Source organism: Sodiomyces alcalophilus, assembly GCF_042370955.1.
Source record: "Sodiomyces alcalophilus JCM 7366 unplaced genomic scaffold ACRALscaffold_2, whole genome shotgun sequence".
NCBI classification, from domain to species: Eukaryota; Fungi; Ascomycota; class Sordariomycetes; order Glomerellales; family Plectosphaerellaceae; genus Sodiomyces; species Sodiomyces alcalophilus.
Genome location: NW_027263533.1, coordinates 5,662,979 through 5,685,662, shown reverse-complemented (window position 1 = coordinate 5,685,662; position 22,684 = coordinate 5,662,979). Strand labels below are relative to the sequence as shown.

The 22,684-nt window shown below is 54.4% G+C and overlaps 10 protein-coding genes across 10 annotated transcripts; 5 read left to right on the top strand and 5 right to left on the bottom strand.

The window, feature by feature from the left end:
- Positions 1-408: 408 nt before the first annotated feature.
- Positions 409-3,131, top strand: ACRALDRAFT_2098349 (uncharacterized protein; the record flags this gene model as incomplete). Its single annotated transcript, XM_071022880.1, has 3 exons — positions 409-1,233; positions 1,300-2,250; positions 2,322-3,131. 3 exons carry the CDS (start codon positions 409-411, stop codon positions 3,129-3,131), a joined length of 2,586 nt encoding a protein of 861 aa, XP_070878134.1.
- A 735-nt stretch (positions 3,132-3,866) lies between these two features.
- On the bottom strand, positions 3,867-4,547 carry ACRALDRAFT_1069229 (mitochondrial 54S ribosomal protein bL21m; the record flags this gene model as incomplete). The annotated part of the gene is made up of 1 exon (XM_071017646.1): positions 3,867-4,547. The coding sequence occupies one exon, from the start codon at positions 4,545-4,547 to the stop codon at positions 3,867-3,869; it is 681 nt and encodes a 226-aa protein (XP_070878133.1).
- Positions 4,548-4,792: 245 nt separating this feature from the next.
- On the top strand, positions 4,793-6,473 carry ACRALDRAFT_1048671 (uncharacterized protein). Its single transcript, XM_071015555.1, has 7 exons — positions 4,793-4,918; positions 4,988-4,995; positions 5,080-5,336; positions 5,445-5,508; positions 5,575-5,728; positions 5,794-5,916; positions 5,989-6,473. The coding sequence occupies exons 1-7, from the start codon at positions 4,903-4,905 to the stop codon at positions 6,147-6,149; spliced, it is 783 nt and encodes a 260-aa protein (XP_070878132.1). The 5' UTR covers positions 4,793-4,902; the 3' UTR covers positions 6,150-6,473.
- A 715-nt stretch (positions 6,474-7,188) lies between these two features.
- ACRALDRAFT_2041108 (uncharacterized protein) lies at positions 7,189-8,026 on the top strand (the record flags this gene model as incomplete). The annotated part of the gene is made up of 3 exons (XM_071021126.1): positions 7,189-7,212; positions 7,313-7,416; positions 7,492-8,026. 3 exons carry the CDS (start codon positions 7,189-7,191, stop codon positions 8,024-8,026), a joined length of 663 nt encoding a protein of 220 aa, XP_070878131.1.
- A 565-nt stretch (positions 8,027-8,591) lies between these two features.
- On the bottom strand, positions 8,592-10,354 carry ACRALDRAFT_2041107 (uncharacterized protein; the record flags this gene model as incomplete). Its single annotated transcript, XM_071021125.1, has 3 exons — positions 8,592-8,646; positions 8,727-9,610; positions 9,839-10,354. The coding sequence occupies 3 exons, from the start codon at positions 10,352-10,354 to the stop codon at positions 8,592-8,594; spliced, it is 1,455 nt and encodes a 484-aa protein (XP_070878130.1).
- Positions 10,355-10,567: 213 nt separating this feature from the next.
- ACRALDRAFT_208170 (uncharacterized protein) lies at positions 10,568-11,292 on the top strand (the record flags this gene model as incomplete). Its single annotated transcript, XM_071022406.1, has 7 exons — positions 10,568-10,599; positions 10,641-10,654; positions 10,693-10,852; positions 10,906-10,974; positions 11,019-11,107; positions 11,164-11,243; positions 11,272-11,292. The coding sequence occupies 7 exons, from the start codon at positions 10,568-10,570 to the stop codon at positions 11,290-11,292; spliced, it is 465 nt and encodes a 154-aa protein (XP_070878129.1).
- Positions 11,293-11,319: 27 nt separating this feature from the next.
- ACRALDRAFT_208169 (uncharacterized protein) lies at positions 11,320-13,557 on the bottom strand (the record flags this gene model as incomplete). The annotated part of the gene is made up of 15 exons (XM_071022405.1): positions 11,320-11,492; positions 11,554-11,579; positions 11,657-11,771; positions 11,802-11,819; positions 11,858-12,109; positions 12,159-12,220; positions 12,259-12,411; positions 12,444-12,518; positions 12,547-12,882; positions 12,913-12,944; positions 12,983-13,065; positions 13,119-13,236; positions 13,275-13,375; positions 13,408-13,482; positions 13,524-13,557. 15 exons carry the CDS (start codon positions 13,555-13,557, stop codon positions 11,320-11,322), a joined length of 1,653 nt encoding a protein of 550 aa, XP_070878128.1.
- A 213-nt stretch (positions 13,558-13,770) lies between these two features.
- Positions 13,771-18,889, bottom strand: ACRALDRAFT_208168 (uncharacterized protein; the record flags this gene model as incomplete). Its single annotated transcript, XM_071022403.1, has 16 exons — positions 13,771-13,952; positions 14,134-14,259; positions 14,730-14,882; positions 14,904-15,121; positions 15,402-15,467; positions 15,541-15,607; positions 15,704-15,743; positions 16,638-16,739; positions 16,945-17,070; positions 17,302-17,389; positions 17,902-18,000; positions 18,049-18,104; positions 18,138-18,252; positions 18,317-18,382; positions 18,579-18,621; positions 18,817-18,889. Coding segments are annotated over 16 exons (1,620 nt in total), but the record flags the coding sequence as incomplete, so codon positions are not given.
- A 1,262-nt stretch (positions 18,890-20,151) lies between these two features.
- ACRALDRAFT_2099187 (uncharacterized protein) lies at positions 20,152-21,750 on the top strand (the record flags this gene model as incomplete). The annotated part of the gene is made up of 3 exons (XM_071022935.1): positions 20,152-20,257; positions 20,330-21,295; positions 21,407-21,750. The coding sequence occupies 3 exons, from the start codon at positions 20,152-20,154 to the stop codon at positions 21,748-21,750; spliced, it is 1,416 nt and encodes a 471-aa protein (XP_070878126.1).
- Positions 21,751-21,777: 27 nt separating this feature from the next.
- Positions 21,778-22,476, bottom strand: ACRALDRAFT_208166 (uncharacterized protein; the record flags this gene model as incomplete). Its single annotated transcript, XM_071022402.1, has 5 exons — positions 21,778-21,974; positions 22,066-22,115; positions 22,153-22,253; positions 22,285-22,360; positions 22,415-22,476. The coding sequence occupies 5 exons, from the start codon at positions 22,474-22,476 to the stop codon at positions 21,778-21,780; spliced, it is 486 nt and encodes a 161-aa protein (XP_070878125.1).
- Positions 22,477-22,684: the final 208 nt, after the last annotated feature.

The following is a 22,684-nucleotide window of genomic DNA, read 5'->3' as shown; positions in this document are numbered from 1 at the left end:
TGGGTCTAAGAAGTACAAATACGGGACTCGTTGCTCGGCAACCCCTATAGCCGGGTCTGAGTGGTGATTGGTTGTTCCTATCCCTGTCACAATACCACGTCTTGACAGGGAAGTTCGAGCATCCCAACCAACAACACCAAGACAACATCCAGGAAAACGACGCGACGCATGAACAAATAATTTCTCCCCCATTTCTCAATCATTGGCTCCCTCAGCGGCATGGAAACCGACGACACGTAAACATTGCTACCCGACTACCTACATCGATCGCTTCTTTTTTTTCTTGGGCAATTGGGACTCTAATTGCGAGTCGGAACGCGTCGATCGCCGCGCCTCGCTGAGAAGAGGAGGAGCATCAGCAAAAGAGAAAGGAAAGGAAAAAAGAGCGCGAATTGTGATAAAGTGGACATGGCAGCCGCGTCACCCACCCCCATGGGCAATGCCCACGAACCTCGTCTCCTTCGCAGAACGTCCCAACGTCAAGCCCTTCGACGACCGCCATCACGACAGCAATTGAGCCACAACCCATCCCAGCCTTCCCGGTCAGCGGATGACGGTCCCATGGCCCCTACAAAACACGAATCCCAACAGTACTCGATCAATGAAAGCTCCGACGACGAGATCCCTGTGCCTATGAAGCTCAGTGCCCTCACCAAGGCGCTCCTCAAGGACGACGGCCCCGAGGCACCGCGACCCGCATCACCACCACGGACTAGGCGCCGGGCTAGTAATCTGGCCGCATCAGTATCCTCTCAGGCCGATGATCGAAGGCATCTACGTTCGGGAAGCGTGCAGACCTACGAAACGAGGCATTCTTACGAAACGAGATCTTCTCGACCCGCTTCCCCGAGCAGACAGAGCAGGGAGAGCCACGACAACAGCCCAATACGGAAACGGGTTGTGCGGTTGAGCAACACGCCCAGAAGCCTCGGTCAGATGCCCACAACTAAGCGGCGATCTACCTCCACGTCTCAGACATTACAACGAAGCCGTCACTCCGGGAGACCCGAGAGCCGCGATCAATCATCCGACGAGAAAGCACAAACCGATTCACAGCAGAGCCTAAACACCCACACGACTCCTCCCAAGGGAATACGTGTTGTTCGTATTGCGGGATCTTCCGGGAATCGCGGCCGGCTGGGGAGTGGCTCCTCTCAGAGTTTTCGACGCTCGGACTCGCATCTGGAGCAGGACAACTATCCCGAAGAACCTGCCACGGTTGCTCGGAACGGCGTCTCTGTCGTGCCAGGTAGCGAATCTCGACAGGCGTCCAACGGAAGCCGAAGCACCAGGCCCGAGGACAACGTCCCGCTACCGAGCTCCATGCGCATCAAGCGCGTGGGCAAAGTGCCTGGCAGCTTCCTCAGCGGACCCGCCCGACGCGGACGAAGGAGACAGAGCGAGGAGGAGGCGGAGGGGATGGCCGCCGATGGCGAGGCCATCTCGTCGAATCGGGACGGGGGCCACCAAGCGCCCGAGGTGGAACCGGAACCTCCTTCGTCCTTTTACAGTCACGGACGCGGCTTTGCTTCGGGCAGCCCCGTGCCTCCCAGTGACGCCGCGTCGAGAGCGGCGCACCGCAGGCACGCATCGCAGGCGGATCTGTTATCTTCCACAAAGCCATCGGAGGGCGAGAATAAAAATGACGACGCAGAGTATGAGATTCCCTTCAAGATGTCGTCTACGCGCCCACAGCTCCCATCGGGTCTCGACCAGGAAAACGCACCGGCGTCCACCCTCAAACGAGCCAAGGCTCCCATCAGCGTCGTCGCGGAGAAGGATCTCGACATACCCAAAAGACCGGCCAGTGCCGACATTGTCACTGGCAGTGCGCGGCCCGCGGCATCCTCCCCCGATCGGAAACCGTTGGCGTCGCTGGCCCAGAACACGCCTCATCGTCCCGCGCCGCCGCCGCCGCCCAAGATGTCGGTCTTGCAGGCGGCCACGACGTCGGCGGGCGCGGCGACAACGTCGCAGGGCAAACAGAGGAGGAACATCATCCGCGTCAACGGCAAGTCGTACACTCGACTGGACTGCCTGGGCCGCGGCGGAAGCGCAAAGGTATATCGCGTGACGGCCGAGAACGGCGCCATGTTCGCCTTGAAGCGTGTGTCCCTCGAACAGGCCGACGAAACGACCATCAGGGGATACCGGGGGGAGATTGACCTCCTCGGGAAGCTGACGGGGGTTGACCGGGTTATCAACTTGTTCGACTACGAAATGAACGACGAAAAGAAGATGCTGACCTTGGTGAGTATTGGTTCCTGTTGTTTTTTGTTCCCCCTTCCTCATACCCCTTTGCTAATACAAGTCCTTTACAGCTTATGGAGATGGGTGAGCTGGACCTCAACTCGCTACTGCGTAATCGATACAACCCCGAGTCGGCCAAGTTCGATCCCGTCTTTGTGCGATTCTACTGGAAGGAGATGCTCGAATGCCTCCAATCGGTCCATCAGTACGACATTGTGCACTCCGACTTGAAGCCGGCCAACTTTGTTCTGGTCAAAGGTCGACTCAAGCTCATCGACTTTGGCATTGCGAACGCCATCCAGACGGACGAGACGGTCAACGTGCACCGCGAGACGCAGATCGGCACGCCCAACTACATGTCGCCCGAGTCTCTGATGGACTACAACGCGCCTCGCGGGGCCCGCGTCCCGGGGCGACCGAAGCTCATGAAGCTGGGCAAGCCCAGCGACATCTGGTCGCTGGGGTGCATCCTCTACCAGATGGTCTACGGCATGCCCCCGTTCGGGCACATTGCGAACCAGATGGCGCGGTGCCAGGCCATCATCAACTGGGACCACCGGATCGAGTTCCCCGCGCGGGCCATGGGCGGCGTGCCGGTGCCCGGCTCGCTCATGCGGACGATGAGGCGGTGCCTGGACCGCGAGATCGACATGCGGCCGACGTGCGAGGAGCTGCTCCACGAGACGGACCCGTTCCTGTACCCGAGCGAACTGCACGACAGGGCGCTTCCCATTGACGAGGAGCTCCTCGGTCGCATCATCCAGAGCGTGGTGACGCGGTGTCGCGACCGCATGCCGACCGAGGCCGAGGCGAGGTCGGTGTGGCCTGGCGCGTACTGGCAGAGCGTCAAGAAGGCGACGGACGCCAGCAGGACATCATGAACTGGCTGTCCGTGGGCGAGTTGGCGAACTTGTTGGATACGTGTGAGGAAGACGCGGGGAAAAAGAAAGAAGAAAGCAATTACATAGCAGGCAGGGCAGGGCCTTGGATGATGGCGTTGTTTTAGGTGTCACCTCGGTCTATCTGCGTGTTTTCGGTTCATGTTTTGTCTATTCATGATATCGGGCGAGCGATTCTTACGTTCATTGATCCATAGCCTTTTACCACCCTTTCATGATTGTTTCCATAGAGACATACCTCTGGCGTTTATTCAGCCCCTTCCTGTCGCTTTGCAAAGGGGAGGGGAAAAGTCAGGTTGTTTATGAGCTTGGCTTGGAGTTTACTCTTGTCGGTTCTTCATCGTGAGACCCAGGTCTCGCACAACACGTCGCTATCATCCGTTGGAAGCTGGCATGGATATGGCTAGCCGGACTTTGGGTTCCAATTTCATCCACGTTTGTGTATTATCTGCCAACATGGTTCATGTTTTGTCGAGTGCTTTTTGATTCTCGCCTGGGTTATCCTATCCGTCCTATGGCACATCCAGTCCAACCTGGGACAAACAGCACTATCCGTAGTCGATACACGATACACGATGCACCTGGACCATGAGGTTATCTTGTTATCTTACATGCCATCACACTAACACGAATCGTACAGGCGGACAGCGGTGCTCCAACAGTCGACTTTCCGTCCTTTCACGCCCAATGTAGGTTTCAAGCTTCGCACTTTCCCCTTCAAGTGGAGGTGCCCTCAATCTCCTCGAGGCTCTTAATCTTCAGCTCGCCGATGGTGAGGGTGGTGAAGCGATGCTGACTGCGGATGCGCCGGGTGCGACGGGAACGCTGCTTCTTCTTGGCGATGATGCGGACGGGCTCGAGCTCGGAGCCGGTTACGACGGCCCGGCATTCGAAAAATCGGTCGTCAATGTAGGGGCTGCCCTTGAGGGTGAAATCGCGGCTGCCGATGACGGAGGCGCGGTCGAGGCGGAGCACGTCGCCCGGGACGACGCCGGGCATGCGGAAGGGCAGGCGGACTTCGTCGCCGGGGGTCACGAGGTAGGGCCGCCCATGGATGTGGATGGTGATGTAGTGGCTCGGCTGGGAGGCCAGGAGGGGGAGGAGCTGGCGGACCGAGTCGGAGATGACGGGCGGCGCGGAGGGGGGAGGGGGTGGCGGGTAGATCGAGGTGGCAGGCTGAGATGACAGTGACGGCTTTGCTTGCTGGGTGGCTTCTGAGGTGGATCGTATTGTGGAAGACGCTGTATCGTGTGGTGAGGGCGAGGCCGAGGAGTTGGGCTCGATGATGGGTGGTGTCGAGTTGAAGCTGCGGGCCCCGAAGGGGAGGAGGAAGGAGGGAGGTAGCCGGGCGACAGGCGCTCTGAGCTGCAGTGCGCAGCGGAGGAGTGATTTGCTCATGGTCAAGCGTCGTCGCCGAAGAATTGGACGTTATGGGGCCCAATTGGTATGGGAATAGGACGCGACTTGTTGTCGAGGTCCGAAAAAAGTTGAGTTCTACGAAGTATACAAGTACGAGGAAAGGATGGGCTTTGATTGGCTGGATGACGGCTCTTCGGATAAACCTAACGCCGGACCATGCGTCTGTGGTCGTACCGTACTCAGTAAATGAATTTTCGGTGTGGGGAACGTTGTTATCGCGGTCTCTTGTATCGTTCACCCGCCACTTTTTCACGACTCTCCAGTCGTTACCAATAACAAACAACAGAAACATTTTGGATTATTTCAAGTCGCTGCCAAGCGCAAAGTTTCCAAGATGCCCCAGAACGAGTGTAAGTTTGATTCCGACTTGCCGTTGCACCCTTGACTTGGTTCTAAACATGGAGCTAACTTTGGACTAGATATGGAGGCAAGTTTTTTTTCTTCTCCCGACTCGACTGCCACACGTTCGAAAACAAACAAATGACCGACTAACTCGCATTCCCTGTGACAGAGATGGAGGAAACTCCACGGAAGGAGACTGGACCACGAGGAGAAGACCAGGAAGAAGGCGGCGCGTGAGGGCCACAAGCAGTCGCATGACGCTCAGAACCTCCGCGGCCTCAGGGCCAAGCTGAGGGCGCAGGAGCGTCGCAAGGAGAAGATCCAGATGAGGAAGCAGATCAAGGCGCACGAGGAGCGCGACGTCAAGACGGCGGACAAGAACGACCCCAGCGAGCCGATGCCGGCCTACCTGCTCGACCGATCCAAGTACGCATGATCCCACAGAACACCGTGACCTAGGTGGAAGGAACAGAAAGAGTGGATGAGTGGATCGTGATGCCGCGGGGAACTGATGTGCTGACGATTGGGAATCAGTCCGAGTACTGCCAAGGCCATCTCTTCTCAGATCAAAAACAAGCGGGCCGAGAAGGCCGCAAGGGTGAGCTCCATTGGTATCCTGGGACCTGACGATTTCATGCTGACCAATGCTCTTTTTGCAAAACAGTTCAGCGTGCCTTTGCCCAAGGTGCGAGGTCTGGCGGAAGAGGAGGTGTTCTCAGTGGTGCACACTGGCAAGAAGACACATAAGAAGTCGTGGAAGCGGATGATTACGAAGCCGACGTTTGTTGGTCCCAACTTTACACGGCGTGATCCCAAGCGTAAGTGCAGAGATGGGAAACGAAGGATACGAAAAGAAAAGATGCTAATGTCGCCCCCAATTTAGATGAACGATTTATCCGGCCGACTGGGCTGCGGTACAAGAAGGCACATGTCACACATAAGGAGCTCGGCGTGACGGTCAACCTGCCTATTCTTTCGGTCAAGAAGAACCCGTCTTCTCCTCTTTGTAAGTGGCCTGGATACTTTTCTTTTGTCGAAAAGAAAGAAGATAAAAAACAAAAACGACTAACATCACTAGACACCAACTTGGGCGTCCTCACTCGCGGAACCATCATCGAAGTGGACGTGAGCGACCTCGGATTGACAAGCGCCAGCGGCAAGGTGGTCTGGGGCCGGTACGCCCAAATCACCAACAACCCAGAGAACGATGGATGTCTGAATGCCGTCCTATTGACCTGAGAAGGTGTCTGGAAACAGATGCTTTGTTGGCTGGAAGGAGTGGGAGGTCTGAGCTCACTGAGACGAGGGAAAAGGTAAAGACAGAATGGTCGACGGCATTTTACGGCGTTCGGAGTTCGGATGACGGCCTCGAAAAAGAAAGACTGATGTTTGTCGGCGGTTGTTTGGCATGGCAACCTATCTGTTGTAGGTGGCATGTTCGCCTTGGACCATAGGTATCCAGTAGATAGCATCCCCAGAGCCCTATAAATGATCATGTCCCATGTTGGAGGGCCGAGCTCGGAGAACGATGTACAGCGTATAGTGTACCTGGATATACCCGACACGGCGACACTAGCACGACGGTGACCGGAATTCCGGGGTCCGTCCTAATGGATCACATGCTAATGCATGCTGTCCGCCTGTTCCCCGGATTCTCCAAGTACGGTCAACTGCGTCATTGCGCTAGTGGTTGTAAAGAGGCCACTAAAAGTCACGGTACCTCTGGGGTCAGGCCATTAATTCCCATGTGGGGAAAAGAATGGAACAACCGTTCATACCCGCGGGCGACGACAGCCGACCGAGGAGGATGCTGTAGCGGTACTTTGGGGTAGATGTACATGCGGGAACTAATGGGGAAGCACATGTACGGGTACAAACGTCCACTCCATCCGAGGCACGATGAATGACCACTACCACACACCTTGGGGAGCCGCTCGCAGAACTTGGACATTAACAACCCCAAAGTCGTCACAACCACACTACACACCTCTTCCGCCGTATCTCCCCATATCTTGTCATTGCACATATTTCTCGTCCTCCTGTCGCAGTATCTCCCGGCCGGCGGTTAAACCTTTAGCATATACTTCCGTCCAAGTTAAGCGAATCGCATTCCCCATTCGTCCCGTCAGTCAATGCGACAAACCCATCTCCATACAAGCTTGTGATTTGCGACTTGCAACTTGCGGCGGACTGGGACTGGGACGGTCTCTCTGAGAACCCGTCCGTCCGGACCACGCCTCCCTCTCCCTTCTGAAGGAACAGCGCCATTCTTTTGACCATGGACGCCCTTCAAGTGGTCAAGGTGAGCTGCTCTTGTTCTTGTTCATGTCCAGGCGGCGCAGCCAGACAATGATCCGAAAACTGACTCTGGATGGAACAACCTCCCTCAGACTGCCCTCGAGCGCATCGTCCTCGACCCGCGGTATCATGATATCCTCGCCGTCGTCAAAGGCGCACGAAATGGCGCAGTCTACGGCGCCAAAATCCGCTTTCCCCACGCACTGGTGTAGGACTGCCTCCCCGCCTTCTTTCTTCTTCTTCTTCTTCTTCTTCTTACATTGGTCTCACTCAACTCAAACAGCATGATCTTCCTGTTCCGGTCAGGAACCTTCCGCCAGAAAACCTCCCTCGTCCTGCGCGCCACCCGAACCCACGCGCGCAACCTGGCCAAGTTCGCCACCATCTACAAGCTCTCCATGCTGCTGCTCAAGACGGTCGGTCCCACCCCGGGCAAGGAGGGCCCCTACGACACCCTGTTCGCCGGCGCCCTGGGCGGCTACCTCGTCTTCGGCGGCCGCTCCCGCCGCTCCGGCAAGATCCCCAGCATCAACCAGCAGATCGTCATCTACATCTTCGCCCGCGTCGCCCTCGCCCTCGCCCGCCTGGCCGTCAAGCCCGGCCACGGCCTCCCCGTCGTCAGCCGCGAGGCCACCAGCGCCGCCATTAGCCGCCACGCCTGGCCCGTCTTTGCCAGCGCCAGCTGGGCCATGGTCATGTACCTCTTCCGCTGGCACCCCGAGGACCTCCAGGGCAGCCTGCGCAGCAGCATGAGCTACATCTACCGGCAGAGCGACGATTGGGATTCATTACGCAATTTTATCTGGCATAATAAATGAGCTGGCGCATTGGCGTCGGTTGGCGTTCGGTTGGGTTGGGTGGGTGGTGATCACAGACACAGAGTGCATATTCATTTTCCGCACATAGACGTTTATTTGGTTTCATCATCTCGTTGTTTCATGGTTACTGTGAGAAGAGAAAGATGTCTCATCGGTTGAGCTGAGACTTGTGTGGAGTTGAGGATACCAGGGGATATATCATGGCATGATAGATCGAAGAGGGGAGACATCTTGGAGATTACCTGAGATGTGCATAGGGGTAGGCGTCGTCACGAATATAACGTCCCCGAAGTTCCAGTGACGAGGCTCTCGGCAGACTCGGTGTTGGCACTGCGCCATACAAGAGGCATCTCCATTCGTTGCTTACCCGATCCCGATCCTCTCGACACGAGCTATCGACACCATCATCATTCCATATGTATAATACACCGCACATCTCTCGTCGAATGTTGTCCAAAGATTCCCAAATCCACCTGTCCTACTGCGCCTGAACCAGCAAGATCGCTTAGAACCTCAAATAATACTAGTACATTCCCAGACACCAAAACTCCAGAATCTTCAGTCTTCAAGCCATTGCTTTACCAGCCATGAAATGGTCAACCTCATCGACACCGTAGAACCTGTATATGAAAGACGTCAGTGGCAACTAGGTTATACCGAGAGGCAACATGTAGAAGACACCAAATCGACTTCCACTTACGCTGAAAGTACAAAATACGCCAGAGAATCGATATCTTCAGGCCGACAAAACTTGACAAGGTCCTGGACGAAAAAGTTCTCGACAAACACCTGCGGCTTCTCGCGCCAGGCGGAGACGAACCCGACAGACGACTTGGACTCCCACAGGTGCCGCGAGACGGTCCAGCGATTGACCTGGGTGAAGGGGTTCCGCGCCTGCACGGCGGACGAGGACCCCATGGACCTGAGCATCTCGTAGAAGCTGGCGAAGCTGTGGCCCAGCACGACGGTGCGGCGGAGGCACTCGTCGAGGATCCAGCGCTCCCACGACTTGGGCGGCCTCTCGCGGAGCGTCTGCTGGTCCAGCAGCACCAGCTCGTCCAGGTTGTCCCGGTGGCTCTCCAGCTCCGTCAGCCACGCCTGGAAGGTGGGCATGTCCCGCTCGGCCTGCGCGCGCAGTCCAATGTCCCCGTCGAAGCAGCGGACGAGTTGGTACAGGAAGAGCGCCTGCGTGCGCGCCAGCTTCTCTCTGGTCGTCAGACCTGGGGCGTGGGGGTCGGTGGACGGTAGACTGGGCACACTGGGGTCGTAGCTCTGCACCTCCTGCTGCTGCTGCTGCTGCTGCTGCTGCGGCGACTGGTCGATTTTCCGGGTCGAGTGGGATGATAGCAGGTTGTTGGCGCTTTCGGTGATGAGGCGGAAGGCCCAGCCCTGCGTGGAGGGGGTTCGGTTGGCGTAGACGGTGGTGGCGGCGTAGGCGCGGAAGATGGCGTCGGGGGTGTCCTGGCTGTAGAGGTGACGGTGGAGAAAGGGGACTTCCTTTTCCCTGGAAAAGGTCGAGGGGAATTCCTTGAGGGCATTCACTATAAAGCTGAGTTTGGATTCGTGGTCTACAGTCATGGCGGCCTATCGTCGGGAGACGTGTTAGCGATGTGAACGGGGCATCATGTGAAGGGACGGGGGAGACGAGCTGATAAGGTGCAAGAAGGATAGGAAGGACAATCAAGGGCATGCATGATTGAACGCGACATTTTAAGTGATGGCAGTTGATGTCCGAAGTAAGTGTGGAGGTTGGAAATGTGAGCAAGCTCATGTAGAGGCCACACGGGGCAAGTGAAGAACCAGAGAACGCACACAAATGTCAACCTGTTCCCGACAGTCCGGCCTACCAAAGACGGTTGGCGGACGGAGCTGTTTTCGAGGCGGGGGGGTAGGTGGCCGCGGCTCGGTCAACTTGGGAGAGTCGAGAACGTGCCAGAGCTGCATGCCGCTACCATTGATGGGGTCCATGGCGATAGAGTGGATGATGGAGTCAAAGTCGAAGTTGGGCATGTCCGGCGGCAAGGATAGCGATGATAGTGATGTCGTAGGAGCCGACGAGGGGGCATCAGTCACCATGGACACGTCAACATCGACATCGACACCCTGCGAGGTGGACGCGGGGAAGTGATCCAAGTTGAAGTCGGGCGCATCAAAGGAAGATGACGATGAAGAGCTGGTCTGTCGGGCGTCCTGGGTGGAGGGGATGCTCAACGGCGGCAGGTCCGCTGTGTCCAGGCGAATCTGCAGGGCCGGACCCGTCCCGCCTGGCGATATGGCTGCCGGGGCCCGAGTCCGCTTGGCCACCCGGATCCTGCTTGGCTGATTCATGTAGACGCAAGCGAAGCCCTTTTCAGCGCAGCGGGTACAATGTGGCCTCTTCTTGTCGCAACGCCGCTTGCTCCGGACGCAGGCGTTGCAGCTCTTTTGCCGCGACTTGTCCAAGGACTCGGCGACGTCTGGCTCCATTTTATCCGTCTTTACCTTTTTATATCGTTTCTCTTTTCTTTCCCGCGCGTGGGCTGTTGAGCCTCTTTTGCTGTCATGTATGCATTCGGTGGGCAAGGACCGATAGAGTGAGAGACGGGGGTTACGAGGCACGCGGCCCGTTGATGAGGGCCGGTTGCCTACGTCGGAGCGGAGCGGAGCGGAGGAGTTGACATGTTGAGCCGGGTGGTGGTTACATAAGACCAAAGTCCGCACCAGGTCCAAACTCCGCCGTCTTAGTCAGCATAGTCATCCCGCGAACGTCTGCCACCACCCAACGCCGACATTGCTTCGGAATTCCAACCTTCTCATCTACTGCCGTCAAAGGAGTAACATTACCAAGTCAGGTAAGCCGCACGTACCGTATACGAAGCGCAGCATACATGTGCCTGCAGAAACACGCAGACCCGTGACAATCTGGTGGTGCTCGCGATAGCGTCATGGCCAGATGACGGGGAGTTCATGTGCCAGAAACAATAGCGAGACACGCATCTGCCATGCGTGACAGACCGGTGAGCAAGGTGGACACGATGGGTGATAAGAAACCCGTAAGCTGGCCGCAGCTCAAGGAGGGATTATTGGCCCGGCTGCTAGAAAGTCAGAGGAGCCATAAGAGAACTCGATTCCCTTTTCCCGATCCCAACTGAACTGAGACGTAATCGCCATCGCCATCGCATTGGATCTATACGGTGAAGGCACTACTAAGTACATCCTCCCTCCTGGCGGCATCAACGTGCTGGTGACTACCCAATCGATCAAAGACACATCCATACGAGTCTTGACTTCTTGGCATCATCAAAGTCTCAATGTCAGTTGATCTCCATGTGCGTCCGGGACGAGACACTCGCTCGGTCCAACCCGAACAGAGACAGAGAAAGAGAGGAGAGCAAAAAGAAATGGGAAAACCAAAGGGGGGGAAAGTGACCGTCAGCAGTGAGCTTGCATAGTGTGTGAATTGGCCTGATGGCATCGATGATGGCTGCTGTTTGTTTGGCCAGTCGAGTGAGACATTGAAGTCAGGTTATTCAGGATAACTGGATAACTAGCCAGCCTCGCTGCCTTGTGGCTGCTTGGCAGTCGTCGAGAGCAAACATCAACTGCTTGTCCTTTCTTTTCTAAATACCTCCTCCTCCGTGACACATCAACTAATTATGGTGCGGCGGAACGGGATTGCCCGTGTATTCATTCTGGGTCCAGGTCAGAAACTGCTGGACACTTCTTGGTTGGTTTCCCGCGTCGAAAGAGCAGAAGCAAGCTGAGTCTCGGTGAAAAAAGCAATGTCTAAAGCCACCATCCTGGACTGCCCCCCCTGAACATCATCACCGTCCCAGTTTTCGTACTCTGCACTTCTTCTCATGTGTGACGGAACCTTGCTTCTGGTTCCTTGGGATGCGTGACCAAGGCTTCCCCGCCCATGTGTCCTACTGGGAGAATGGATCACCGCCGTCGTTCCTTTGCCCGTGGCTTCATCGAGAGAGATCCATACAGAGGCAGCAGTCTCGTGACGAAAACACGCAGCCACTGATATTTCGAGAGAGGCGGCGCTGTCTTGCCTCCTTCCCCGTCCCGTTGGTATCGATTGTCTATCCTGGTCCGTCACTGGAAGGACGGATCAAGCAATCCTGCATGCGTATGGATGTCTATGAACCTTTCGTATTCAGAGCAATGTCAAGCCTTCCCACCTTGCGCAACCGGGGACCCTTTGCAACACTGTACCGTGAAACTGTACAACTTATGTATTGAGATACAGCGTAAATGTAGTCGAGTTTGCGTGCACCAAGAGGTTTGCCGCCATCCCCTGGCAGCGGCGGCGGCAGAGGCGGGCCAGATCACCACACGGCTTCGTCCCGTCGCGACCCCCATCCCCGTTCCCTAGGATAATATGCGGATGCGGGCGGCAGCTGATGAGGCAATTATCCCATTTCCAAGAAACCAGAGGACAAGACTGACCGTAACGGGGCCCCGCGGATTACAAAGCCCAATGGATTGCGTAGCATGGCGCATGTCGCTCAGAGAGTCCATTCGAGCTTCGTGACAGGGAGGCGGCTGCAGTATGCGCCCTCTGAGGTCCAAGACCTTGTGTCCAGAGAGTTATGTCTTTCCATTCTTCGTACAGAGATGATAGATTCCCAAAGTCTCTGTCCAGCGCGAGACAATAGACTACGTATATACGTTGTAGGTATGATGTGCATTTGTACGCTGTATGCTGTGTCGAATCGCGCTTGTTGCTATGCGGAAACCCAAGGAAAAAACCGCCTGCTTGACGCCATCTGAGACGAGACCAGAGTCTAAGACAGATTACCACTTCGGCAGAATATATCCCAATTGGAATGTTGGTCTCGGGAGATGGACCGAGAAATACGTGCGTGGGCCTTGGATAACCGTGCTGATACTGTACCTACAAGAGAGAGGAGAGGGATGGAGAGAGAGCCATCTTTGCACATTGCAAGCTCAAGGACAGGGAAAAGGGACAGCGGAGATGAATTGAAGGCGCGGGAAACCTGGCAGCTCTGGCATCGCATCGTCTTCGCCCCGGCAGACCTCTGACCGACCAACTCGGACGCCCCAGGGGCATTCATTAGAGCATGGTGATCGATTCGTTAGACACGCAACAAGTCGCGCGAGTGTCTACAACTGGGCGTTGGTGGCTTCAATGACTGCTGGGGTTGTTTCAAATGGCCAGCTGAAGGCCCTGCACTTCGTCCGCTCAGACGGGGTTGGATCAGCTATCGGATCGGCGGGAGGACAGGGAATCATATTGCACTGTATGCAGAGTGTGAGAAGTGGGTGGGCTCGTGGGCTCGTCCGAGGGCGGACGGGACATTTGAGCGACAGTGACACACGCTACAACGTACGTTGTAGGTACTGTACAACGTGTACAATGTACTTTGATGTACTGTACATAGGTACCGCTCTGGATGGCAAGCAAAGTCCCTTGCGCTCCCGCTCGCTAGACCCCTGCTGCAGCGGCTCTGTGTCGGTGAAATATCCTTGAAACTTTATGGATCATCACCTGCATGTGCCGGGTCCCATGTCAAAGTAACCATCACACCCTTTTACCAACCACCTTTTTTTTTTTTTCTTCCCAGAAGGGCTCAGTACAATATGTCCGCCTGCGCTCATTAGGTACAATGTTATGTGTACTATGTACAGACAACGATACCATTTGGTGGGTAGCCTGGAATGAATGGAAGCCCCAAAGTCGCAGAACTCATCATACCACTACTCTGTACAATACAACATACAACGTATGTACGTACCGAGTTGAGGAATCCGTCACTGAGTACAACACAAAACTGTACAGGCCCGCGGGAGATGGGCAATGCCTTGGGAGTACATAAATGAATAGGTACAACGACAAATGTACGGTATACCCGATTCTGCTCAGAGCGCGCGCATTTGATACTATTCCCACTTCCACGGGCCCATAACCAAAGCCGCCCTATAAGTGACAGTGAAGTCTGGAGCCCATGGATGGCGTAATGCGGGGTTGGAGGGATCGCCAAGTCGCTAACACAGAGTATGATTTGTCGACTATCTGCCGTATTCACTTTATCCGATGTTGTCACTGTCGCCTGTATACTAAGTATTATCATCGCGGCTGCGCGTCATGAGATTCGTACGTTTATGTGTAGGTGATGGAAGCGCCTGTCCCGTGAGCAGACGGACTCCCGCGAAATAATGAGTCAAATGAACGTCTCGACCGTTCTGGGCGAAGGATCCTGCTAAATGCCGGCTCGTGGGCGAAGCTGTGAACAAAGTGCCGCGGTCAGGATACCACAAAAGATTTGTATGTACGTTGTACTCATATTCGTACAATGGGCAGAATGAGCGATTGCCGAGTCGGGTCCGGTTCGGGTCCCGACTGACCGGATGAAATGGACGGAGCGTAAGTACCGGCGTCATGCGAAGTATGGTTGCGGAGTGGTAATGCGACCGACTGACACCCTATGTACCAGAATGCTGAACGTCATTCACGATTCCGCGGACGGGGGAGAGTAGCCTAGAATGGGTCAATTCCTCCGTGGCTAGCTCTCCGCGCCATACAACGTACTTAGTACATATACAACGTAGGTGTACTACACGGTCGTCAGCACGGTATGCCGACGCCCCATGTCGATAATACAACGTACTTGCACCAGTGGAAGGACGGCTCATTGTACGGAATATGTATGTACGTTGTATTATATGCACGATGGCTGCCTCTTCGCATCCAGACGGAAGGTAACGTTGTACGCCAGGGCATGGCATTGAGCCTCCCATGCGGACCGGGCGTCTGAGGTGCACCAACGGAGATGGAGCCGTCCTTGGGCTTGTGATAGTAAGTCCTCGTGGCCATTGTTTCCTCCATACCTATAGTCGAGTAGCTGTGCTGTTGGGGAAGACGAAGAACGAGTGGGGACGGCGTGGAGGAGTGCAGAATGCGTATGCGCATAGAGTTCCGCGCCGTTCCTCTCCCCGCTTCTTCTTACGTAAGCTCGGTAAGAGCAGCGCTCGTTGGGGACACCAACGTGGATGGGAAATCTCACCAGTCCTTGAAGCATCTTTCCCTTTGCGGACGAGTGGTTCTCAATCGGCGACTGCTTCGGTGCTGGCAAGGCTTGGGCGACCCTCGATTTGGCACAACGTCGAAGAAACGAGTCAGGCTAAACCTCGCAACACCATGAAGACGCCACAATTGTGTGTGCTTGGGTAATAAACCGACATTTCCCACTGTACAACGTACTCTGTAGAAATGTGGCGTGAGGTTCTTTGAGTCAATTTAGTAATTGATTGCTCCCAAACTTGAGTTGAACATTCACCTCTCCAGCTTCTATCGTAGCTACAATGTACTTCGTACCTACAACAACGGACGGCGTACTTTGTACAACGTGCACGTAGAGGTACGTACCCCCTATGGGTTTCCAGTACGGAGTAACGGAAGCCGTCCGTAATGCCCCGTCGGTAAAAGTGCACGCTATATCAAATCTGGATAAGCCTTGCTTAATCATGGCTGATAAAACGCAATCCTCCCGTGGCTTTTAGGATACCCTGGAGAGGGGATCAAGGCCATCATGTCTCCATCGCTGTCAAAAGTACGTACTCTTGTACAATATACTGCAGAACACGCTGATATGTTTACGTTACGTATCCATAAGAAGCAAAAAGGGGAAAAAGGGGGTGGGGTAACAAATCCATAGTACCTTTCTGCACCTTTCTGTGGAAAAAAAAGGGCTCCAAAGTGCAACGTACTCTGTACACAACGTACAACGTACTGTGTACATACGCTGGCGAAAACGTGGCTATCGATAGAAAACAGGATTTGGAAAAGGATCGGCGGATCGGACGTGGACAGCTTTGTTTAGAGCACGGGCTAGCCTGCAGCGAGGCGGGCCTATTCCTAGCTTGGATAATCAAGGTGACCCTAACACCGGCAAAGTGCCCATTGGTTGGGTCGGGCGCCTTGGTTGGAATGGTTAGGTTGGGTCTGCCGGACAGAGTTTTGACCCGACCATCCAGAATCCTACCAATAAACGGGACGGCCTCGGGCTCGCCTTTTAGTCCTTCACGTGGTGGCTTGTCCTTCGGGAGATCGCGCGTTGCAGGGACTAGATCTCACGTTGTTGGCCATGTGGTAAAAGAAAGGGGACAGACACACCCACCCCTCAATTTGGCGTCACGACAAGTCCTGAATACTTTACACTACCTAGGTATTATCCCCCACCATGGCTTTTGGCAGTCCCAACAAGTCATCAGGGAAACAGTTCTTTTGGCTCGAGACCAAACTAGTTGTACGCCTTCGCACTCTTCGTTTCTTCCTTGATCTTTTCTGCTTTGTCGTTACCGGCTAACGATGACCTAGCGAAAAGCTAGTGGTCTTGCACGAACCACGTTGGGCATACTTTATTGCGCCACGCAGTCTTTGGAACGATTTTCATTCATATTTTGTAGTCACCATACATGATAGTGTATTTTAGCACATTGTACCTCATACGCCGGAGCGGCATTCCATATTATCAGGCGCTTGACCTGCTTGGGCTTGACGAGCGACTGGCCGATGTACTGTTTATCCCTGGCCTTTCCTTTCGCGTTTATTTTTGACAGTGTTCAATAATCCAGGCCTGTTTTAACTCTTTGACGTGCTAACACCGGGGCACTCAAAGGAACCGCCGCTATAGGGCGGAATGAGATCAAGAGTGGTGTGAGAACAGTGCAGTAACCAACATCGATGGAAAGCTGGATGCTGGTGCTGGATACGGCGGGGCAGGACTTCTAAGCACGCTCGGTAGGTATATACCCTTTGGGCCAGCCACAGTGGACGGGATAGGTCAGCGCAGTGCGCTTTGTATATTGTACGAACACGTGGACTATCGAGTTCTTCGTACGTCTTCGCTAGTACGTTCCAAAACAATTGCCATTTGTTCAGAGTATGTCCGTGGGTTGGCTTGCTCGACGTTGAAGGAGAAATGCCTTCCGCCCATTCCCCCGCTTACAACGTACGTTGTAGACACGAAGACCCCGAGAACTGAGCACTGGGGGAGAGCTCGTCCGAGGGGCTCGGTGCCGCAATCCGGTGGTACCTCGAAAGCTTAGAAATCATTCTTCAGGTGGATATTCGTCAGCCGTGACCAAGGGACTGCAGAGGACTATCGGAAACCAAACAGAACAATGCCAATCGGTGAAGACGCGTGTGCCGGCCCGGGAGCCTGGGGCAAAAGCGGAGGATTTGCCTACGATGTTTGATCTTTCTGCTGTGCTTGAATACAGAGTACAACTACAACACTGTATGTACATACATACATACAACGTACGTGCAGCGTCTCCCTTGGGTGTACGGATGCAATACCACCTGCGTGGACGCCCATGCTCTCTTGTGTACGGAGGACGCGCGTGCTCGTGCTGCGTGTATTGTAGATGTGTACGTTGTATAGCTCGTAGTAGTACTTCGGCGACAGGTACCGACCATCGCCAAAAGTCGAAGGATGTCACCCACCTACAACGTACATAAGGTATGCTGACTGCTTCTGTTCTTAGTCTTACTAACCCATAATGCGTTGTCTTCGTGGCGGCCCCGTGTACCTTGCATCTTCCTTTGGGCTTCCAGAGTCTTTTCATTCCGTCTTTCCAATTTGTTTCGAGCTTCAGACAGGGGCAGATATTCCCCGGTGTGTACTCTGTACTTAGGTATTTATTAGTAAGCTATCCGTGGTCCCGCGTGTCAACCTGCCTCTTCAAAACGCACACCACGCGCAACTTAGCCATTGCACCAGACAAAAGAGAGAGAGGCACAGATACTGACTGTACGTTATAATTACACCGTACATCCATATCGAGATTGTGAACAATACACACACACACACAGAGTAACTTTCCATCTTGCCCGACCCACGAATTTAGATTCGGTACCTTACACTAGGAATAAGAAATAGCCGATGAGATGGGATGGTAAAAGGCGCTTGCGTACAAACTCGCAGCGGCACGAGTCGAGCGTACAACGTACTTCGTAGACACTGGAGGCGCGAGTACAACGTACATACAACGTATTGTACCGACTGTACATTTTACTACTAGAGGCAATGTAATTGGGATCACCGGGATGTGAATTGGGTTGCACCTGTACGTTGTACAACGTAATCTGCAAACCCACTTTTGGGCGCAGATTTTCCATGTCCTCTTCTCCCATAGCAGGTGTGCCCCCCGCCCCGATGGCCGGCGGAAGCAAGCCGGGAAAGCGAAGTCCCAGGTTGTTGTCAGATTCGCAGCTACCATTTTATGTACCGATATACATATGGCTTGTTATGAGCATCGCCTTTTCACGAGTCTCACAAAGTATTGCCCTCGGGGTGATCGAGAGGGAGGACTCGAACATTTGACAGACAAAGCGCCACGGTACTGTGTTAGTCCATCACATTGAGAGAGGCATGGCAAGTACCTTATAACGTATGTATACAGTATAACGCATGGAACTACATACGAATATGTAGACGCCTAACGTACATACATGTGTAGGCATGTAGTATGTACGAAGTACTTGTTCTTTCATAACTCGGCCTCGTGCTGTACGAAGTCCGTTGTACACAACACGCACCACGCCCCCCGTTTATTTCCCCAGTGTATTTTCTCCATACTTTCTTTCCCATTCCCACAAACCGAATCCCCGAGAAATAAAACAAAACAAAACAAAACAAAATAAAATAAAATATACCCCGGTCCCCTGCCCTGGATCCCTGGATTCTCACAAGATTTGACTGAACAGCCGCCGCTGCGCTCGTCCCCACTGGTCAGCTCCACTAGATTATCCACTAGATTACCCGCCCTGCGCAGACCCCTGTGTGGGCCAGGCTTCAGATAACTTTCCCCGAGCAGGCGACAAGGCGGCTCCTGTATTGCTCTTCTCATCTGTGCTCGCGACTTTGTGATTTTTTTTTTTTTTTTTTTTTTTTTTTTTTTACCCTCATGGCCCTTGTCATCGTTCCCACTCGTTCACCGATTCATCACGGCTAACAATCTCGGCCAACAACAGCCCAAGACTACAACGTGGAAACGGCCCGGCACACTAGGTACCTACGGACATCGGGCAATCTTTTCACGCATCTGTATATATTGTACTGTGGACTTGTACCTGTACGTACTTGGTACTAACCGTCCACTACTCCAGTACGGCTTATCATCACGCCTACGAGAACTATTTACTTTTGGTCTAGTGCCTGTTAGTCTTTCCACTGCTGAAATCAGTTATCTATGCATGTACCTATGTACCTACAACGAAGGTATGTACGTTGTACCTATTAGCGGTTGCCTTTTTGGTTCCATAATTGGTTCCATAATAATACCTCGGTGACGCCTTCCCCGGCCCTGACTTGCCCAGACTTTACCCACCTACCCCCTGCTGCGTCACCCGCTTCGGCTGGCTGCGCTTCGGATTTGTCTTGAAATGCCCCCAGTCGAGTCGAGTCGTACCTGCTTGGAAGTACTCCGTACAATTATTTCCCCCCTCTCTCCCCCCCGTTCTGGCCGCCCTGCCAATTCCATCTAATCCCACCATTCCCACCCTCTCAATTCCGTCTCTCCACTATTATCACTCTCCTTCGGCCGCTTTCGATTCCGACGCTGTTTCTCTCTCCCATTTTCACACTCCCGTCACCACCACCAGCGTCCACTCCTTCATCATTTCACTCCTTTTTCATCTTCCCGTGCTCTCTACCTGACCGAACTTCGTGGAAAGTCATCTCATCGTTTACCGTCTTGTTGAACACGCTTTGTCCCATACTTCCAACCGACGACGGCCACTCCCGTCCTCTCACACGTCAGAACGCAACGGGGGTTTTTGTTCAAGGGTGGAGGAAATTGCAAAATCCACCGAATCTATGCTATCGGATCTCGATTGTTCCAACACGGGCCAGCCAAAAGAAAAAAGAACGTCGAACCACTCGATCTGATCTGACTCGAACTATTCTTCGACGCCTCAACGACGCCTACCCGAGAAAAGTCTATCATTCGGCTTTTGCAACGTGCCCACGCGCCAAACGCGTCGATATCCTTGGAGACTCGTTCGACCCTTCGTCTCTCTTTATTTCCAACCGTTTTTCTTATTTTCCTCTCTCGTTTTACCTGGCGTTCTTCATTCCGGTTCTCCTCCATTGTAGCTACTTTCCGTCACCATGGACTCTCAGAGATCTTCCCAAAAAGCGCCGTTGGCCGACGTCCTTAACCCAGATCTCAACCGCGATTCGGCCTACTTCTCTAGCACCGATGCCTCTAGCAAGCGTAGGCCGTGGCCCACATGAATCCCGCTTCTGGGAGGAGAGCAAAAAAACGACTAACAAACCCCTTTCCCAGACAACTCGACCGCTTCCACTGTCGCGATACCTGTTCTCAGCCCCAATAGCTCGAGTTACCACTCGTCCCCGACCGACAAGACCCCCTCGCCTGTTGCCACGACCTCGGCCCTCCAGTCGCTCGTATCTCCCACCCAGGGTAACATGAGTGTTGCGTCCATGGTATCTCCTACGCCCGGAGGCGGTGCGCACCGTCGATCCGACCGCCCGTCGCTCGAGTCAACAACGGGTTTCGAATCCGCACTCGCCCGCCGAGAGAGCCTAGACAGTAGGATGAACCAGGGATTCAGTGATATGCGATTGAGCAACTCGCCTTACGCCAGCCACAACCAATCCACATCGTCCATCCAGAACACCCTGAACCAACAGCGTAACCCGCGTCCGGCCTTGGACAGCGTCGCCGTCCACCGCATCTCAAACGGCTACCAGCCGAGCGCTGAACGAGACCCCCATTCCAAGCACGCCAAAACGGCACCCACCATCACGGGCCCCACGACTAGCCAGATTGCTCGGGCGGCCGAACCCACCAAGGGCCAGGCGTGGGCTTTTCCCGACGGGGACGATGTGTCGAGGATAGGCCCCGCTACGTCTTACCTCGATTCTCGGAGGAGCAGCGTCACCGAGAGCATCGCAAGTAGTCAGTTCACAACCGAGTCCAGGCTGCCACCGGGGCAGAGGCGCCTCGAGGACAATACAGACTACAACCACTTACAAGGCGGCTCATCGGACTTTCCGCCTGTCCACCATCACACCTTTCAACACAAGCAAATAGGCGATCTCCGGGACGAGGACGCGTCGTCGCGTACGGGATCTCAGCCCTATAGCCGGACTCCGGAGCTAAGAAAGAGCCATAAGCTGGCGGAGCGGAAGAGGAGGACGGAGATGAAGGAGTTGTTCGACCAACTACGGGACCTCATGCCTCAAGAACGAGGTGCCAAGGCGTCCAAGTGGGAAATTCTGACCAAAGGTACAGTAGTTCTCTGCATCCGAAGCTCCAGGCCACCCGCGTCGCCGAGTGTTCTTTCCTTGCCCCGTCACATTGAGCGACCCAAGCGAAGATAACTAATCAGAAGTACAGCCATCGCCGAGCATCAACGCCTGACCGAGTCACTGCGCTTGATGCAGAGCCAAAATGCGACCCTGGCGCAAGAAAACGAGCGGCTGCGCCGGGTGAACGAGTCATTAGGCCATCAACCATTCCGGACCGCCGCCCACCCCCCACCGCCCGTGGGGCCCCCTCCTCCGGGCCCGCCTCCTCCGCCGCCGGCTGGCTCGTATTCGTCGGACCCCTATGCACACCGGCCGGAGCTTCCCTCTCTGCGTGCATTGAACGGGGGCCCGCCCGGCGGACCCGAATCCATGACGGGAGTACAATACGAGGCGCCTAGGGCCAATGGCTACAGGCCACCGGAGAGGTACTGATGGCCACCCGCCTTCTGCTATCACTATTCAAAACTTGCGATTGCCTACTTTCAACGACACCACATCCCCTAGCGGGAGATTTTCATTTCCAACATGTTTGTTTTGATGGTACAGGTGTTTTTCTTTTCTCTTTATTCTCTTCTTCTTTCTCTTCTTCTGGTCGAACTGGAAAGAGAAGTAGCCGACGAACTTGGCGTGGAAACAAGGGATGACACTTTGCTCGACTCCCAAGGAGCAGGAGAACAGAAGTTTTTTTTTTTTTTTGGACGACCTCCTTAGTTCTTTTGCCTATATCTCTTAGGACAGCCGAACCACATCGGTCCGAGACGTTGTATTTCTTTTGTGTTGTATGTTTGAAGCCGGGGCTTCATCGCTGGAGAGAGGAGAGAGGCTCTTTGCCACGGCGGCCGAGGGATGGCGTATATACCCCTTTTGGAGAATTCTAGAAAGCTCTTTTGAAGGATCATGGCCGTGCATTGCACGGGGCCTGTTGTTCTGACGGGCTATGTACGGAAAGGAAATGCCAGGCATGACTTTTGCGGGGGAGTCGGAAGGGCATACGATCACGGAGACGGGTATCTGCATCTGGTTATTGCAATTACGAGGAGCCCTAGTCAGTCCGTGGTCAGCGGAAGCCAGTGATGGAACCGGCCTGTATTGTTACGACTCTGGTATGCCAATTGCCGGGGCGTGGCCTGCAAGACATTCCACGTGCGATTTGTACATCTGCCCTTTCCTTCTTGGATTGTTCAATGTTCGTGAGAATGGTGATTCGTATAAGACGTGTCTCGTCCCTCCCCTACTTTGTATATATTCGTACCTCCTAAACACGAGACGAGTGAACTAAGGTGTACAGCACGGGTGCTGACATGGTAGCAACGGATATGGACTTACGGGAATGTCATTGAGATATGCAATAAGACCTATCACGAAT

Excerpts from the sequence above, each read along its gene's own strand:
- ACRALDRAFT_1048671 (XM_071015555.1), top strand. Across the intron at positions 5,337-5,444 it reads TACCTGCTCGACCGATCCAA|TCCGAGTACTGCCAAGGCCA; the intron begins GTACGCATGATC and ends ATTGGGAATCAG. Across the intron at positions 5,509-5,574 it reads GGGCCGAGAAGGCCGCAAGG|TTCAGCGTGCCTTTGCCCAA; the intron begins GTGAGCTCCATT and ends TTTGCAAAACAG.